The sequence below is a fragment of the Acomys minous genome, assembly GCF_964271855.1.
Source record: "Acomys minous genome assembly, chromosome: 13".
In the NCBI taxonomy this organism is placed as follows: domain Eukaryota; kingdom Metazoa; phylum Chordata; class Mammalia; order Rodentia; family Muridae; genus Acomys; species Acomys minous.
The window spans coordinates 90,725,345-90,743,739 of record NC_140495.1 but is presented as its reverse complement, the minus strand read 5'-3'; the positions used below and the strand labels follow the sequence as shown (position 1 = coordinate 90,743,739).

The 18,395-nt window shown below is 44.0% G+C and overlaps 1 protein-coding gene across 6 annotated transcripts in view; it reads right to left on the bottom strand.

The window, feature by feature from the left end:
* Positions 1 to 796: 796 nt before the first annotated feature.
* The window catches only part of RUFY2 (RUN and FYVE domain containing 2), a 34,894-nt gene continuing 17,295 nt past the window's right edge, over positions 797 to 18,395 (bottom strand). For 2 of the 6 annotated variants that reach the window (XM_084751962.1, XM_084751963.1), the window contains exons 11-18: positions 16,967 to 17,134; positions 14,030 to 14,127; positions 11,409 to 11,528; positions 9,523 to 9,652; positions 8,284 to 8,378; positions 5,220 to 5,268; positions 3,845 to 3,922; positions 3,298 to 3,579 (exon numbers count right to left, since the gene is read on the bottom strand). In XM_084751962.1, coding sequence (XP_084608088.1) covers positions 3,436 to 3,579; positions 3,845 to 3,922; positions 5,220 to 5,268; positions 8,284 to 8,378; positions 9,523 to 9,652; positions 11,409 to 11,528; positions 14,030 to 14,127; positions 16,967 to 17,134 — 882 coding nt within the window. In that variant the 3' untranslated portion in view covers positions 3,298 to 3,435. Of the gene's footprint in view, positions 872 to 3,297; positions 3,580 to 3,844; positions 3,923 to 5,219; positions 5,269 to 8,248; positions 8,379 to 9,522; positions 9,653 to 11,408; positions 11,529 to 12,852; positions 13,364 to 14,029; positions 14,128 to 16,966; positions 17,135 to 18,395 lie in introns of those variants that run through there. The other 4 variants (XR_014773448.1, XR_014773449.1, XR_014773450.1 and 1 more) reach the window with 4 other exon arrangements.

The following is an 18,395-nucleotide window of genomic DNA, read 5'->3' as shown; positions in this document are numbered from 1 at the left end:
GCCCTAGATTTAAAAATCCTCATAGCACTTGACCAGGATACCAAAAATGTTCCCCAAATTAGTTTGTTGGAATAGCTTGACATTCTCGATGATGACAAAAGAACTCAGTGCAAATACACAGGTATTTACTATGATGGCTGTATTCTTGTGTTTTTGATTTCTCACCTAAGAAAGTAGGGTTTTTACTTGTGTAATTTACTACATTTAGGAAAAATATAAAACTGCTGCAGCTGGATTTTGTATCTGATACTGGCTTTGAGTAGTTAAGTGCTCTGTGTAGCAAGGAAAAGGTGCTTTCTAATTATTATCACTTTGATCAATATGGCTTTTCCCCAAATTGGCTAATGGATCAAATGAACCTGTCAATGTGAATTCAGTTATTGAACTTGCTACTTGTTTTTGCTAAAAATGTTATTCATGTAATAAATGTCAACATGGGACATAAAAGAATGTTGTCTGTCCTAGAATGCTTTGTGTCGGTTACTGGCTATTGGTAGAAAGCGTGGTGGTACATGCCTTTAATCCCATCGCTTGGGTGCCAAATTGAGATTTTTGATCAAGTGAGAGCAAAGGAGTGATTTCCCCTGGGCTAAGAAAAGGGAGTGCCCATAGGCCTGAAAGAGTGAGTTTCTGTCTTCTAGTTTGGGACTGAGGGTTTCACATACTGCCTACACATTAATGCACACCTGGCGCAGAAGTCAAAAGTACTTAAGGGTTACCTTAAAATCTCAAGGCAGGTGGCTAGAGAGATGACTCAGTAATGCTCATTCTGAGGGACCTGAGTTTCCCAGCACCCACATCAGGTGGATCACAATCCTGCTGTAACTCCAGCTCCAGTGAGTCAATACCTTTTTCGGGCCTCCTTGGCCACCTGTACACACATGGCATACACTCACAAAGAGATAAAAACAACTCTTTAAAGAAATAAAAATAAATTTTCAAATCTTTGTTTTTTATAAAATGCATATTTATTTTTAAAATATTACAGATTTAGAATTACAATTGCAATTCCTTGGCACCAGGATCTCATCTTTGTGGTAGTACTGGCTATGTAAGGGAATGACAGAAGTTTTTGCAGAGTAAAAGTTGTTAATGTTTTATAATGAGTAGGTTATCCTAAGTTTAGGTTTTGTTTTGTTTTTTGGTGGTAGTGCTGTGAATTGAGTAAGCAAGCATTCTACCACTGAGCTATAACCTCATCCCACCACAGTGGGGATCAATTCAAGTTAATGCCTGCCTACGAAAAGGCCCATGTTAATGGCACAAGTTTTGGATGGAGATAGAAAGCACATAATAAAGTATTTAAAATTTTTCATTTATGCTCCAGTCCAAAATGGTTCAAGAAGCCAGGCACAGTGGTGCATGCCTGCAATCCCATCACTCCGGGAGGCAGAGTGATCTCTGTGTTTGAGCCCAGCAACCCTGTCTCAAGAAACAAAACAAAAAACTACAATGGGTCAAGAATTTAATCCTTATTTTTCTAATTTCTATGTGAGGTTTTATATATGCATAGGCTGATCGCTCTGGATGGACCGGCCTTGGCCTTGAAATTTATAGTAGTCCTCCTCCTTGCGGTACCATCTTAATTCTGTCTCAAGACCCTTTCTCAACAAATGACATCTAGGGGTAGGGGAGTAGCTCAGTTGGTAGGGTAAAGTACAAGCCAATGTGCACAAAGCTAGAGGTTCCACCCCCAGCACCACATAAAAACACACAGGCTGGGTGTGCGGTGGCACGCCTTTTAACCCCAGCACTTGGGTGGCAGACACAAGCGGATCTCTTGTGATGCCAGTTAGGGCTACACAAAGAAATCCTGTCTCAAAAACAAATACCACACAGCTGTAATCTCAGCACCAGGAAGTGTGGAAGTCAGAATCAGCTTAAAGTCATCCCTTGTGTCACACCAGGCCAACTTGGGTTTTTCCTGTTTACAAAAGAAGGAACATGTAAAAATCTGTCAGAGAACTTTACCTCAGAAGCTGCTAAATACTGGTGGGAGTTTGGCTGAAAAGATGCTGGAGAAAGGGGGATCAGAAAAGCGTCAATTCCAGTGTCCTTTGGAATGTAAAGGCTTATAGATTTACAAACTACAAGACTGGAAATTTAAGTTAACTTAGGTTTCTCTTTTTTCTTTTATCAAGACAGGATTTCTCAGTGTGTATCCCTGGCTATCCTGGAGTTGCTTTGTAGACTAGGCTGGCCTCAAATTTACAGAGACTTAACGTGCCTCTGCCTCCCTGAATACTGGGATTAAAGGCATGTGCCACCACACCTGGCTGTAACTTAGGTTTCTTATTTTTTCAAGCAGAGGAAAGAAAAAAGCACTAAGACTGTAGCATAAAGGTACTTGATACATAGGATGAAAATCCACTGTGGATAGGCGTAAACCACAATGTAATGCCCTCTAGGAGTTGTTTCTAAGAGAACTGGGCAGGCTGAGATGATGACTTACTTTTGTCATATATCAAAAGCAATACTCTTATTTTTAATGCTTAGAATCTTTAAAAGCCTGTGGTCTCCCTTTATCCCCCTTCCTCCCAGAAAGGATGTGTTCTGCTTTGGAATCCAACCCTTTAAAAAAAAATTAGTATTTTTGACGAAGATGGTGGTTATATGTAACTTCCCTTAAATAGTGAAGGAAAAGCTGGAGGCCAGATCATACTGGTCCTTTAATTCACTATATGAAAGGTGTGGGCAAGTGAAAAGGTATGGGATAGAATCATTGGTCCTTTCCATCGTAGAAGAAGGGTAAAGAACAAGCAAATAAATACAATATAACAATGACAAATATACAGGCCTGCTATGGATGCCCACCTATCATCCTAGCACTTTAGAGCTGAGGCAAGAAATGAATGATTTTGGTTCAATCTCTCCCCGCTCCCGCCCACCTCCCCGCCCCCACCCCCAGACAGGGTTTCTCTGTATCCCTGGCTGTCCTGGAACTTGCTATGTGAACCAGGCTGGCCTTGAACTCAGATCCACCTGCCTCTGCCTCAGTGCTGGGATTAAAGGTGTGCCACCACCAGCTTCAATGTTTCAAACAAGGATGTTGAGTTGGTGAATGTGTGAATGTGTTTCCAGTCTTCCTTTGAGAACTGTGAAGCTTTAAAGTGCATCAAGTGCCAACATGAAAGTTCAGAAGCAAACAAGCTGTGGCCTTGTTCTCAAGAAGGCCTTTACAAGGTAAAAGGTAAGGCAAGTGTGCATTGGCTCTGCTTTCTGGCCTTTCATTAAGGGTTACATGATTGTTCCTAGTTAGTGGTGATAAAACATGCTGTCTTAAAGTCTGAGTAAGTACAGGAATGGAATGCTAACTCATACAACTTAGAAACCTGTGTGTGAGCTGGAGAATACAGTGCTAAACGGACACTGCTGTACATACGGTGTTCACACTCAACTGCAGGTGCTTTTGTGCAGGAGAATTGAGTTCCCGTGTCACGGCACGTTAGAGGAGCATCTCTGAATGAGCATTGCATGGCAGGAATCACAGACACGCACTGGCTTTGGTGAAGAAGGCAAAGGCAGCTCGTTGTCAGAGCAGGCATTACAGAAAATTTCCCCACAGTTTCTACAGTGGTGCTGTTAAATAGAAAAATTTGGGGGAGGGGGAACTGAATTAGAAACCATTTTTGTTGCCCAAATGTTCAGACTCATTTTCACCCTCTTCATGGCTCTTTTTTGTTGTTGTTGGTTTTTTCCTGACAGGGTTTCTCTGTGTAGCCCTGGCTGTCCTGGGCTCACTTTGTAGACCAGGTTGGCCTCAAACTTAGAGAAATCCGTCTGCCTCTGCCTCCCAAGTGCTGAGATTACAGACATGTGCCACTGAACCCAGCTCCCTTCTTACCTTTCTTTTGGAGAGTGAAAATTCCTTCTCACAAAGCTTACAGTGTGTTGCATCTTTGTCTTTCAGCCAGACCAGTCCCTAATAGGAAAGGTGAGTGTTAGTGTTCAAATCAGTAATGTCTGAACTTAGCTAAAAAGCATGAAAACAGAAAAGACATAATTCCTATGTGCAGAGTTCCTATGACTCATTTCACCAGTTTTTAGGGACCCACTTCTAAAGGCTTGAGGTTCAGGCAATAGCTCTCAGAGAAAGGTCAGGGAACTCAGGAATTGTCAAGACAGAAGAGCCCAGGCCAGATGTGGGCAGGGGGTTGCCTTAAAGACAAATGAGCCGCCCAGTTTCTTCCGGGGACATGTGATAGAGGTGCTAAGTTATAGAAGAATGAGAATATTCTAGTGCTGAAGTAAAATATAGGAAAATAAATCCAGTGACAGGCTGTTGACTTGAGGAGAAATGACAAGGGTGTGGTGCACATAAGAGGCAATGGCACTTCTTGGATCTCTGGGTTCAAGGCTGTGTACAGAGACCATGTCTGAAAGGGGGAAAGGTTTAGGCCAGATGTGGTGACATACGTTTTTAATCCCAGCACTCAAGAGGCAGGAGGATATTGATTTTGAGGCTCCTGTTCCAAGGGAGCTAATCCCCTTTTGGTCTCTACATGACTGTTTTACTAGATCAGAGTATGAATTACAGCAATAGCGTAACCGAGGTTCTAGGACTTTTTGAATAACATTTTGTTTTTCAAAACAGGTTTATCTGTATAGCCCTTGCTGTCCTAGAACTCGCGCTGTAGACTGGGCTAGCTTCAAATTCAGAGATCCACCTGCCTCTTGAGGGTCAGGATTGAAGGGGTGCACCACCACTGCTCCGCCAGCCACACGTAACATTTTGAGTAAAAAATTGAGTCACTAAAGTGCTGCCCCAATCAGTAGTCCCATGTCATAGGAGGATTCTTTCAGACATACCCAAAGTAACACACATTGTCAAAGCAACCTTGTATGCAACAGAAGCTAGAAGCTAGTCTAGAAAGGTAAACTGAGGGTTAGTCAGGACATACTATCTACTAAAATAGTACTACAGTGTCATCTTTCATCAAGATTATACACCCTTTAACATGTACTAAAAGAAGTCAGCCATTTCCATCTTTTAAAACACGTCAGTAAGAATGGAGATAATGATGGAAGAGTGTCTCTACCACCCTTACTCATTCAGCACTGCCACCTCTGTACTCTGGGATTTGGGGTACACTGCACATTTATCCTTCTGGTGGGTGCTAGGACCAAACCAAGGCCTTCCCAGCACTCCAGTCTTCAAACCCTTCAGGTTTGCCGACTTCAGGAAGCTTTCAGTTGCACTGACTTTCCTTTTCACTCACCTGGAATGCTTTGTTGGCTTCTTTGATGTCATCTATTTTAAGTTTGGATCTAAAAACATTACAAACAGGTCCAAATTTTAGTATGTATGTAAATACAGAACATATAATATTTCTCATTGGAAAGGCATTGCTGTTTCATTGCATATAAAATTGAATATAACTTTAAGATCCTAACAACCTCTGGCTAAATGAACATTTTGTATTTTCCTAACTTTTCTAAATGTCCTAAAACAAAAATCAGTATTTGAGATTTCCACAAACTTTTTTTTTTTTTAAAGACAGTTTCATAATCTACAGCTAGATTTTTCGAAAGCTTCTGTGGGCGTGGGTGTGTGTGTCTGAGTTTGTGGAAGTGCATATATAAAGCCCTCTGATAGATTCCCCAGCACCATATAAACCCAGGTGTGGTGGCCTACATCTGTAATTCTAGCACTTGGGAAGTTACTAGGCCAGCCTGGGATATTTGACCTTGTCTCAAGAAAATAAACACTTGTATGAATGGCTTTTTGTTTGTATTTTATCTTCCTTTGAGGCCCAAGCTGGCCTCAAATTTATGGCAGCACTGTCTCCGCCTCCTTTTTTGCTTTTGAGGCAGAATCTCAGAACCAGCTGGCCTCACCAGAGAGGTGGAACACACCTATATCCCAGCAGAGGCAAGGCCAGCCTGGTCCAGGACAGCCACGGCTACACAGAGAGAAAAACAAACAAACAAACAAACAACAACAACAACAAAAAGCCAACCAAATGGGCTAGAAAGATGGCTCTCTTCCAGAAGGCCTGAGTTCAATTCCCAGCAACCACATGTTGGTTCCTTCACAAATATCTACAATAGGATCTAATGTCCTCTTGTGTCATACAGGCATGAATGTAAACAGGATGCTCATATGTATAAATAAATGTATCTTTTTTTTAAAGCTGGTTTCAGAGTGGGTTGTAGATAAGGCCTACTACACCCAACTAAGTATGTATTTTCAGTGTATTATCTGCACAGTTCTCCATAACCTGCTCTTCTCCACAGTGCCCTAGAAAGCTTATGGCTACTAGTTGTTACTAAGTATCTGTCACATTATACTAAATGGTTACATGGTACATAATTTTTAACTGCTGTTGAACTTTAAACTTGTTTTATTTTTTTAAGATTTATGTCTGCAGCTCTACCCGCATATACACCTATACACTATAAGAGGGTATAAGACACATTATAGAGATTGTCAGCTACCACCTGGTTGCTAGAATTGAACTCAGGATCTCTGGGAGAGTAGACAGTGCTCTTAACCTCTGAGCCATTTTTCCAGCCCTTGTTTTAATTTTCTTACCATAGAAACTGTTATTTACATTTGCAGTGGCTGAATTAGTGACATACAGTCCAGCCTATTTGGGAGACTGAGTCACTTGAGCCCAGGGATTCAACACTAGCATAGATAATATAGAGATAGCCTTTCTTAGAATGAGGGGGAGTAGAGAGATCACAATCTTAAAAATTGCAATGATGGCTTTCTTAGATATTCCACCCCCTTACCATTTCTCTTTTTTCTTAAAGATCATGTGTGACTGTTTAGCCTGCATGTATGTATGAATACTATGTACATGCCTGATACCCAAAGGTCAGAAGGAGGGCATTGGATTCCCTACAACTGGAGTTAGGGATGGTTGTAAGCCACCATGTGGTGCTTGGAATTTTAGCTAAGTCCTCTGCAAGAACAAGTACACAACCCACTGAGCTCTCCAGCCCAATGTGTTTGATTTTTAAAGGCATGATAGAAAGGCTGGTCCTGCTTCTCTGCAGCTGAGGATGACCTTGATGTCCTGATCTTTCCACCACTACCTCCCAAGTACTGAGATCACAGCCTCTTTCCTGGCTTTTTTTTTTTTTTTTTTTTTTTTTTGGTTTTTTGAGACAGGGTCTCTCTGTGTTAGACCAGGCTGGCCTCAAACTCACAGCAATCCAACTGCCTCTGCCTCCCGAGTGCTGGGATTAAAGGCGTGCACCACCACGCCCAGCTTTTTTTATTTCACTTTTATTTCATGTTAATTTGCGTTTTACTTGCATGTGTGTTTGTGTGAAGGTGCCAGCTCCCCTGGAATTGGAGTTACAGGCAGCTGTAAGCTATCGTGTGGTTACTGATAATTGAACCCAGGTCCTCAGGAAGAGCCCTCTGCTCTGTCATCTCTGCCGTCCTCCTGGCCTCTTTTTCTTCTTCTTCTTTCTTTTTTTCTTTTTGGTTTTTCGAGACAGGGTTTCTCTCTGTGTAGCCTTGGCTGTCCTGGACTTGCTTTGTAGACCAGGCTGGCCTTGAACTCACAGCAATCCACCTGCTTCTGTCTCCCGAGTGCTGCGATTGAAGGCGTGCGCCACCACACCCGACTCTGGCTTCCTTTAAAGAATCTAGTCTTGGGCAGGGGTGGTAGTGCACACTTTTAATCCCAGACAGAGGCAGATGGATCTCTTATGAGTTTGAGGTTAGCCTGGTCTACAAAGGGAGTCCAGGACAGCCAGTTTTTAGTGTCCCCACACTCAAGCCCCTCTGCAGAATGGATCTGATGCACATTCATGGGCTGGAGTGGTACCATGAAAGCAGGCCTGTAGCAAGAGTGAGACGAGGCAGGTCTAGACCTGCAGGAATAGGGCCAGTCCCCTCCCTGCCCGGGGCCTGCAAGTGCTGCGGGCATATAGCTGCCACCTCTGCCACCCTTGAGGCCAGGCTACAGTTAAACTTCCTCAGTCTCCTTATAAGGTCATAATCCAGCAAACACCTGGAATTCCTCTTCATGCAAATAAGGCATTCCCAGCACCAAAGATGTAGAATCACCCCCAAAACCCTTACCTAATCCCCAAAGGCCTTTGTCGTCCCCCCGCCCCCCCCAGTTAAACAGCTGTCTTTCCAGAAGGCTGTTTCTCATCATGCGCTTACCAACAACGGCCCATGGAGATTGTGCATTGCACCCACCCACCAAAGCTAAGCTTCACTGCTTCCAGTCCAGCCCGGTGTGCAGTAAGCCTGGATACCGGGGGGGAGAAGTGGACACACATGGGCACTTAGCTGAAGGAAGAGAGAGGAATTACTCGCAGAGTTTGCTGCCAAGTTCTTGCAGAGCTTGTTCTTGCTCGTGATATATTTTTTTCAATTGCTGATTTTCATCCTGGAGGTTAAGAAACTCCTTCAATAAAAAACAGAAAATAAAACTTTTTTTAAAAAACCAAAAACTCCAAATTGCATATGTAATCACTAATTAGGAATGTATAAACATCTTTTTGGTTTGGGTCGGGGTTTTTTCCCCCCCCAAAATGGTTTCTCTGTGTAGCTCTGGCTATCCTGGACTTGCTTTGTAGACCAGGCTGGCCTCTGCCTCCCAAGTGCTGGGATTAAAGGCATGTGCCACCACCGCCCAGCAAGTATAAATATCTTAGAGTTTTTTCTGATCCTGCTTTCATTCTACTTCCCAAGTGCTAGAATTACAGGAGTATTCTATCAAGCTTTGAAAGGGAGTTTTCAGATACCTTATCCCTCCTACATGTATGCGTGTGTACTCTGTACATGCCTGATGCCCAAAGGTCAGAAGAGAACATGAGATCCCCTGCACCTGTTAGAGTTAGAGATGGTCGTGAGTCACCAAGAGCTCACAGTGGTCTGGAAGTCATGTAGCTAGGCTAGCCTCAACCTCTTGTCTCAGCCTACTCAGTTCTGGAATTACAGGCGTGCACACAATACTCAGTTTCTCTTTTTCCCAAGACAGGGTTCCTCTGTGTAGCCCTGGCTGTCCTGGAGCTCACTCTGTATACCTGTCTGTGCCTCAAATGCTGGGGTTAAAACTCTTTCCTCCTTACTCATATTCCAAAAATGACGACTATATCCTGTTTCTTAATATACATGTAAATTGTATAAAGTATCATTTTAAAAGATTTGTATGCATGTGCATGGAGGTTGGAAGACACCATGGTCTACCACCATGCCTACCACCTCCTTTGAGACGCTGTATTTCATTGGCTGGAGCCCCCAAGTTAGTCTTGACTGGCTGGCAGTCCCAGGGCTGCCTGCTCAGAGCTAAGACTACGCGTTCTTTAAGCACTTTACTGACAGCAGTCCCCTCTGCCCCAAATCATTCATATAAGCTGAAAGAAGTTGGGCACAGTGGCTCATGCTTTAATCCCAGCACTCCAGAGGCCTAGACAGAACTGCCATGAGGTCAAGGGCAGCTTTTGCTGCAGAGGTCAGAGACAGTCTGGGCTACAGTAGGAAACCCGGTCTCCAACAAGAGTTAATTAACATAAAGATATAAAATTTAAAGTTTTACCACTATTTACTTTTTTAAGACTAATGATTTGCTGGGTCTCATGTCTAAGATGAGATAGGGCATCTTTCTCCTTTTGAAGATCTTCTTGCAAAGTCTGCCTCCATTCCTTCTCAATCTTCAAGTCTGTCTCCAGCTGCACCCTTGAACGGCAAACACAGAAGCTCAGTGCTCAGTCATTTTTGAGATTGGGTCTCCTGTAGCCAAGTGTACCCTTAATCCTAGAATCTTAGTCCTGTCTCCACAAGTGTGTCTACTGTCAGGTGCTAGTGGTGCATGCCTTTAATCTTAGCACTCGATGGATCCAGATCTCTGTACGTTTGAGCCCAGCTTGGTCTACACAGCAAGTTCCCCGACAGCCAGAGCTACACAAAGAGAAACCCTGTTTTCAGAAACACAAAGGTGTGTGTGTGTGTGTGTGTGTGTGTGTGTGTGTGTGTGTGTGTGTGTTAAAGACAGCGTTTTATAAGTGGTGTGAGCTACCTGATGTCCTATGGATTACACTGGTGCTCCTCTGTAAGAGGACTATACATGCTGTTAACAATTGTACTAGCCCTCCAGTACCCTTTATTTTTTTTTCATTTTTGTTAACAATGAGACAAGGTCAAATATATTATAGGCTGGCCACAAACTTGCTACATAGCCAAATTTTACCTTTAATTTCTAATCCTTTTGCCTCAGCTTATACAACCAATGTAGACTGTATAAGACCTTATTTCAAAAAAGTTTTCAGATAATCTGTCAACTATTTTAAGCCAGTCAGTCGTGACGCACGCCTTTAATCCCAGCACTCTCGAGGCAGAGGCAGATAGATCGCTGTGAGTTCCAAGCCAGCCTGGTCTACAAAGCGAGTCCAAGACAGCCATGGCTACATAGAAACCCTGTCTTGAAAAAATAAATATTTTTAAAATAAAATTAGGCCACTCACTTTTAATCTCAGCTCTTGGAAGGCAGAGGCAGACAGATCTCTGAGTTCAAGGCCATCTAGAACTACCTTTTTTTGAGACCATTTTAGTGGGTAAAGCCTCTTGGTTCCAAGCCTGACAACCTGAATCTGCTCTAACAGTCCCACATTGGGAAAAGAAAATCCAACCCATATATATATATATATATATATATATACACACACATATACACACACACATACCTTTCCACATGTATACTCATCTAACAAACTAAATAAAATAAAGCTGTGCATTACATACATACACCCACACACAGAAAAATCATGTCCTGCCCTTATTTTGTGGTGCTGAGGACCGAATTTGGGGCTTTGTGCAAACTAAGAAGCATATACTCTACCCATGAACTATTATGTAGCCCAGAACATGGTAAAGCCACCAGTTGAGGATGAAGCCCAGTGGCTAGAGTGCTTGTGTGGCATAAACAAAGCCTGGGTTTTGATCCCTAGCATCATGTAAGCCAGGCATGGTGGCACTTACCTGTAATTCCAGCATTCCGAGGTGGAAGCAGGAAGAACAGAGGTCCAAAGTCACCCTTATGTAGGGAATTATGTAGGCCAGCCTGGGGCACATGAGACATTATCTCCAGATGTTAGCAGAAATAATTGGAGTAAAGCTGTTATTTTCACATTTTCAGTGTGCCTGTGTGGTTCTGGAGGTTGAAGCCAGGGCCTCACCAATGCTAGGGACGTGCTCTCCCACTGAAGTACCTCTCTAGCCCAACTTTTTTTTTTTTAATTACATTTAGTGTGAGATCTGAGGACAACTTACAGGACTCAGTTTCTCTCCTTCCACCACGTGGGTCCTAGAGACTGAACTCAGGTTTGGTAGTAACCTACTGAGCCATCACCTATCCCACACGCCTCCTTTAGGTGGCTATACTGGCTGACAGAGACCATGTTAGTTTAAGAATTTGATTCCAAGACCGAACACTCACAGCTGCTGCTCCTTCTGCGAGATCTGTCTCTGCAGACTGTCGGATTTGCTCAGACACTCTTGGGCATATTTCTCATCCTTGTCCTCAGCTTCCATTTGTGCCTTCTCTGCTTGCTGCAATCTGGTGTAATTCAAATCAACTTTGGGTAAAACTGAGGCTAGAACTAGGGTGTAAAAGGGTGAAGAAGACAAATAAAAGAAAAAATGGGGAAATAGAAACATTTCTAAATGAAAACAAAGTTTGGGGGAGAACTCACAAACTCAAATGTGAAAGAGCCACACAATGTCTAGAAATTGTTTTGTGCTTTTTTTTTTTCAATACAAGATATAATATGCCCAGAAAACTATCTTTGAATTTGCTTTATTTCTTGTTCATAATTAATGCAAAGCAATACAGTTTTTACCGTTGGAGGATAATGATTCAAATTTCAATATGGCTAGGTATGATGCTGCCTTTTTACAAAACTATGAGCAGCACACTTGGGTCTATAGTAAACGCAGAACACATCTGTTTTACGTGATGCTAAGATGTGTGTGCCAGGAATCAAGTTCACTACAAGGCCAAGAGCAAAGAGCAACAGTTTCTCTCAGTAGTGGAGTCTTCTATCAGAGCTCTCCTCAGTTGCTCAAGTATGCAAAGCTGTATATGTACGTGTCTATGCATTCAAGATAAAGACTCAGAAAGATCTAATGCTTGTTGGCATCATTCCCTAGAGATCAATTTTTAGATATTTTACATTTATCAGTGTCTTGTTTACATGTATGTCTGAGTACCACATCCATGCCTGGTATAGCCCATGGAGGCCAGAAGGGGATGCCAGATCCCCTGGAACTGGAGTTACAGTTTTGAGCAACCATGTGGGTGCTGGGAACTGAACCCAGGGCCTCTGTAAGAACATGTGCTCTTAACTGCTACACCATGTCTCCAACCCCCTAGATAAAATTTTTATTCTTTACAGATTAGCTTAAAATGGTGTGGTCATTTTTTTTTTCCTGTTTTTATTTAAGTCACTGTTTTTCCCTAGGCTTAGCTCCACTCCTTGTACCCCTTGACCATCAAGATTTCTGAGGTTTATCTTTAATATTTTGTAAGAAAATATTTTCCAGGATTCAGAGGACATTAACTCTTCACAAGAAGTCACAAGTGAACTCTTGCATCTTCCTATCTGCCTCAAAGACACCCTAAGTAAGGCAACACACATTGCGAGTATAAAAGCCTCCAGGAGAGCAAAGGAAGTAAGTTACCTCTAGGTTTACATTGAAATGAAAGGATTAAGGCGGCAGGGTGGCCTCAGCTTTCTTCTCTAAAGGTACAGGAAGTAAGTGAGGTAGGCCTTGCAGTTGTGCTATCCCAAAAGAGGGCTAGGGGATTAGAAAACTGAGGTGCTGAAGCCCAGGGCAACGGCCAACCTGGCTTGAAAACTCCTTTAAAAACTTAACTTTAAAATCAGTAAGGAGCCATTAGGCAGTGTGCTAGTGTGTGTGTGCGTGTGCTAGTGTGTGTGTGTGTGTGTGTGTGTGTGTGTGTGTGTGAGAGAGAGAGAGAGAGAGAGAGAGAGAGAGAGAGAGAGAGAGAGAGAGATCTGTGCCAACACAGCCTGAAACCAAGGTTTCTAGTTTCCATCAAAAGGTAGCTAAAAAGTTAAAACTGAAAATCTTGCCCTCCACAAAGGTGAGGCTCAGGTCTGCCCTTGCGCACAGGCCGAGGAATGCATCAGGAGCCCAGTGTACCTGCTGTGTCTCACAGCAGCCATGAGGGGCTCCTACAGCCTGTACAGTGTGAGAAAGCATAAGTTCTTTTCTGTTTAACATATGGTAAAAGTATGGGTTCTCTCTTTGAGGGGGTTTCAGAAAGAGATGTCTTTGACCAGCTTGTATTGGTCTTGAGGGTCACTGCCAGCACTTTTCACTAATGACACTGCAATTGTCCTAGTCTGAGTTAACAAATCGTTGTCACTTCATAATGGAATGGACAGAAATCAAAGACAAGAAACAGTAATAAAGATGTCCAAAAGTGGGGATAAAGAAAACAACGAAAAGAAAGAAGAAAAAAGAAGAAAGAGGATGTCAATAAAAGAATATTTGTGTCAGTAAAGCATCAATAGTTATGTTTCCTCTAAGTTCAAAGAAAGCAATGGTGAGACAACGTCGACTCAACATGACAAGGCAATGGATGCACTACATTCTCCAACAGTAAAATGGAAGCGCCATTGACATAAAATCCTGCCTTGGGTTAGGCTGAGGGTCCTATCTCAGAAAGGAACTACACTGTCAACTCAGGCTGCAGTTTCAGCTGGGAGATGGCCAGTGGTGAGGAAGGGACCACAGCAAAGCGTGGCCGTCTCCAGGGACAGTTCTGCCAGAGCCTGCCCATTTCTTTTTTTCCAGGTCTTTGTGTTTAGTTTTATGTAACAGACTAAATGACAAGAAACTGTAGATATTGTGCCTTTAAAATATCTCCAAGAGAACTACTTCAAATGAATCACTCTAAATAAAGCAACTTGATTCCATGCAGCTCTGACAGACGCAGGCCCTAGGTGAGCTTTTCCAACAGCTTTCTGTGGCGGGTATCAGAGGAGAAGACAGGAAAGGGGAGGAGAGACGTGTACCTGAGGAGCTTACCTTTGCTCCAGCTGCCTCATGGCCGTGGTGATTTTATTGGTCTTTTCTTCTAGTCGGGCAATTATTTCATTTTTTTCTTTCAAGCCATCTTCGGAGCCCTAATTTATAAAAATACAACAGCTATTTTGGTTTTGGTACCCAAATGCTAGGCGAAATGTAGTGGCATATGCTTTGGAATCCTAGCACTCAGGAACTGGGGATAGGATTGTGCATTCAAAGCCAACAGCCTCATTACAGAGGGCCACTGAGGCCAGCCTAGGCAGCCAGTTCCTCCCCAAAATAACCAAAATACAGGATGCACCAGAGAGGGCCTCAGAGGGTGCCCTTACCTGGCCAGTGGAGTTCGACCTCTGGAACCCATATGATGGAAGGTACGTCTACTCCTGAAATTGTCCTCTGACTTCCACACATGTGTCAAGACACACACATACAAACTAATAGAACAACAACAAAAACCTCTCATACTTCAACAGGGGGCTGGAGAGATGGCTCGGGGGTTAAGAGCACTGGCTGTTCTTCTGAAAGTCCTGAGTTCAATTCCCAGAAATCACATGGTGGCTCACAACCATCTATAATGAGATCTGGTGCTCACATGCAGGGAGAACACTGTATAAATAATAAATCTTTAAAAAAAAAAAAGGAAAGGAAAGGAAAGGTAACAACAGGCTGCTAAGCATGGTGGCACTAGGGAAGCAGAGACAGGCAGATCGATGTGAATTCAAGGCCAGCCTGGTCTACAGAGTAAGTTCCTGGAAAACCAGGGGGACACACAGAAATCCAGTGGGGGGAGATTTACATTTCAAAATATTTAATTGGATGAGGTAGAGGCAGGCAGACAATCTGGATTCAAGGCCAGCCAGCGCTATCAAGAGAGCCCTTGTCTCAAAACAAGTTAGAGATGTGTGGAATCATTCAGTGGGTAAGGGTACTTGCTGCCCATCTGGAGAACCAAAGTTGGATCCCCAGGATACATACAAGGAGAGCACACAGCCCACTCCACAAGGTGTCCTCTGACATCTGTGTGTGCACTGTGCCACACACACACCAAAAAACAAACGTGATGAAACATTACTGAGGGCCAGATATGGTGGTATGGTACACAGAATTCCAGAAGCAAAAGCAGGCAGATCTCTGCAAGTTCAAGGCCAGCCTGAGTTATAAAATGAATTCCAAGCTAGCTAAGGCTACACAGTAAGACCCTGTCTCAAACACAAAATACTGAAATCAGAGGCTAGAGAGATGCTCAGTGTTGGTTCCTAGCATCCACATGGTAGTTCACAACCATCTACAACTCCACTTCACATATTCTCATACATGACGTAGAACCTTTTCCAGGGGCAAAGGGAGCCGGGCGTGGTGGCGCACGCCTTTAATCCCAGCACTCGGGAGGCAGAGGCGGGTGGATCGCTGTGAGTTCGAGGCCAGCCTGGTCTACAAAGTGAGTCCAGGACAGCCAAGGCTAACACAGAGACCCTGTCTCGAAAAACCCAAAAAAAAAAAAAAAAAAAATCCAGGGGCAAAGGGGTGGTCTTTGAGACAGGGTTTCTCTGTGTAGCCCTGGCTGTCCTGGACTCACTTTGTAGACCAGGCTGGCCTCAAACTCAGAGATCACCTGCCTCTGCCTCCTGGCAAAACATTCTTAAAGTCAATCTTTTTTCAGTTTTTGTTTTGTTTTTTTATTTTTCTGTATAGCCCTGGCTGTCCTGGACTCACTTTGTAAACCAGGCTGGCCTCAAGCTCACATCAATCCCCCTGCCTCTGCCTCTCTGAGGGCTAGGATTAAAGGCATGCACTACCATGCCTGGCCAATCTACATTTTTTAAAATATTGAAATTAATAATTAGGAGAGAGAGAAGGGATTCAAAGGTGGATGGGATGCATCCTAATGATGAGGCCCAGGCTTGGCTCTCAGCACCAACAAAGAACAATTAGTAGATACAATGTACAAACGTAGGTATTGCCTAAAGTAACAGTTGCAATAAATTTGTGTCAGAGGAAAAAAAAAATAGCACCAGTAAGATAGTTCAGAGGGTAAAGACACTTGCCACTAAATCTGAGTTTGTTTGCCAAACACCATGTGGTGGAAGGACAGGATTAAGCCCTTTGACCTCCGCATTTACACCCTGGCACGCATGTGCGTGGCTGGAATCTCAGCAGGGGGATTATAAACTCTGTCCAGGTGAGACCTTGTGTTACGTCAGGAATGTGAAGATGTTCAGGTGTCTGAACACTTGGTCCCAACCGGAGGCGCTACTTTGGATAGTGGTAGAGCCTTTAGAAGTTGGGGCCTCACTGAAAGAAGTGAGTCACTGCCACAGATCTAGAGGCGTATAGCCTGGCCACGCCTTCTGTCACCTGTGTTCGTGTGTAAGTAGTAGAGCTGCAAGCCACGCCCACCACTACCTTCCCCAGAGTGAGTGACTGTCCCGCCCCCAAACTGAGCCAAAATAAAGCCTTCCTAAAATTACCTTAGGTATTCTGTCCCAATGAGAAGAGAAATAGACCACCTCAAAAGAAAAAGGTTCTAGGTGTGGTGGCGCATGATTTTAATTCCAACACTTGGGAAGCAGAGGCAGGTGGATCTCTGGGAGTTGTAGGCCAGCCTGGTTCACATAGTGAGTTCCAGGACAGCTAGGGCTATGTAAAGAAAACACTGTCGTGCCGGGTGTGATGGCGCACGCCTTTACTCCCAGGACGCGGGAGGCAGAGGCAGGCAGATCGCTGTGAGTTCGAGGCCAGCCTGGTCTACAAAGCAAGTCCAGGACAACCAGGGCTACACAGAGAAACCCTGTCTTGAAAAACAAGAAAACACTGTCTCAGAAAAGAAAGAGACCACGGTGGGGGTGGCTCAGTGGTACAGGATGTGTCCAGCATGCGTGAAGCCCTGGCTTTGGTTCCCAGCAAAGCCAAGCGTCGAAAGACGTCCTGTATATATACCTGCAGCTTTTGATACATCTCAATGTTGATGGCTTTGACTTCCTCCAGCTGCTGCCGAAGGCCTATGAGAGTGTCTTGTTTCTCATGGATGTCCTTCTCCAACAACTTCATGGCAAGCTCAATCTCATGCTTCATGCCAACCTGTACCGACAGCTCATTCTCCGCATCCTGCAATTCCACAATGGCTTCAGGTTATTCCAGGTGATCCAAATCAGATGCGCAGCCACTAACCAGACTGGGGACACCGTCCCACCCTTCTGGTCCTTTTAAGTCTGTTATTGAGCCATCAACCTGCCTGGTGTGGTGGTTCACATGTGTAGTCCCAGCACCGAAGAGAATGAGATGAGGGCTGCTTCGAGTTCAAGGCCAGCCTGGGCTGCACAGCGAGATTCTATTTCAAAAGCAAGGTCTGGGTACGCCAGCATACACCTTTGATCCTAGCACTCCTCAGAAGGCAGAGGCAGGACGATCTCTGAGTTTGAAACCACCGTGGTCTACATAGAGAGGTCCACCAGCCTAAGCTACACAGTGAGATGTTATCTGGTCTAGTTTGCTTTCTGTGGTTGGAAGAAAGCAGTAAACAGAAGCAACTTGGGAGAGAAAGGGTGTGTTTGGCCCATCACAAGTGAGGGCAGTAGCCAGGAGGCAGGAACTGGCCCAGAGACCATAGAGGAATGCTGGCTTGCTCCCCATGGCTTGTTCAGGCTGCTTTCTTATTTATGTAGCCCAGGAACCACCTGCCTAGAATGGTACTGCTCACACTGGACTGGACCCTCACACATCAATCACTTAAAAAGCCAAAACAAAACCTCACAGACCTATTTACAGGCCAGTCCAATGGAGACATTTCCTCAGGTGAGGTTCTCTTCCCGGGTGACTCTAGTTTATGTGAAGCTAACAAAAACTATCCAGCACTCGATGCCAAACAACAACAACAAAAAAACAGCTTAAGACATCTTCGAGTAAAAATAAAATTTTGTTTGTTTGCTTTTGTTTTTTGAGACAGGATTTCTCTGTGTAGCCTTGGCTGTCCTGGACTCACTTTGTAGACCAGGCTGGCCTCGAACTCACAGTGATCCGCCTGCCTCTGCCTCCCAAGTGCTGGGATTAAAGGCGGGTGCCACTGCACCCAGCTCTTTTTTTTTTTTTTTTTTTTTTTTTTTTTTGCTTCTTGAGACAGGGTTTTTCTGTGTAGCCCTGGCTGTCCTGGACTAACTCTGTGGACCAGGCTGACTTCAAACTCACTGTAGTCCACTTGCCTCAGCCTCTGAGTGCTGGGACTAAAGGTGTGCGCCACCACGCCTAGCTTCCAACTCTTTATTGATTCTTTGAGTTTGACACCATGCACTGCAGTGATGCTCATCTGCCTTCCACCCTTGCAGCCCCAAAAGAAAATAAAAGACAGACAGACAAAGCATGAAAACAATGA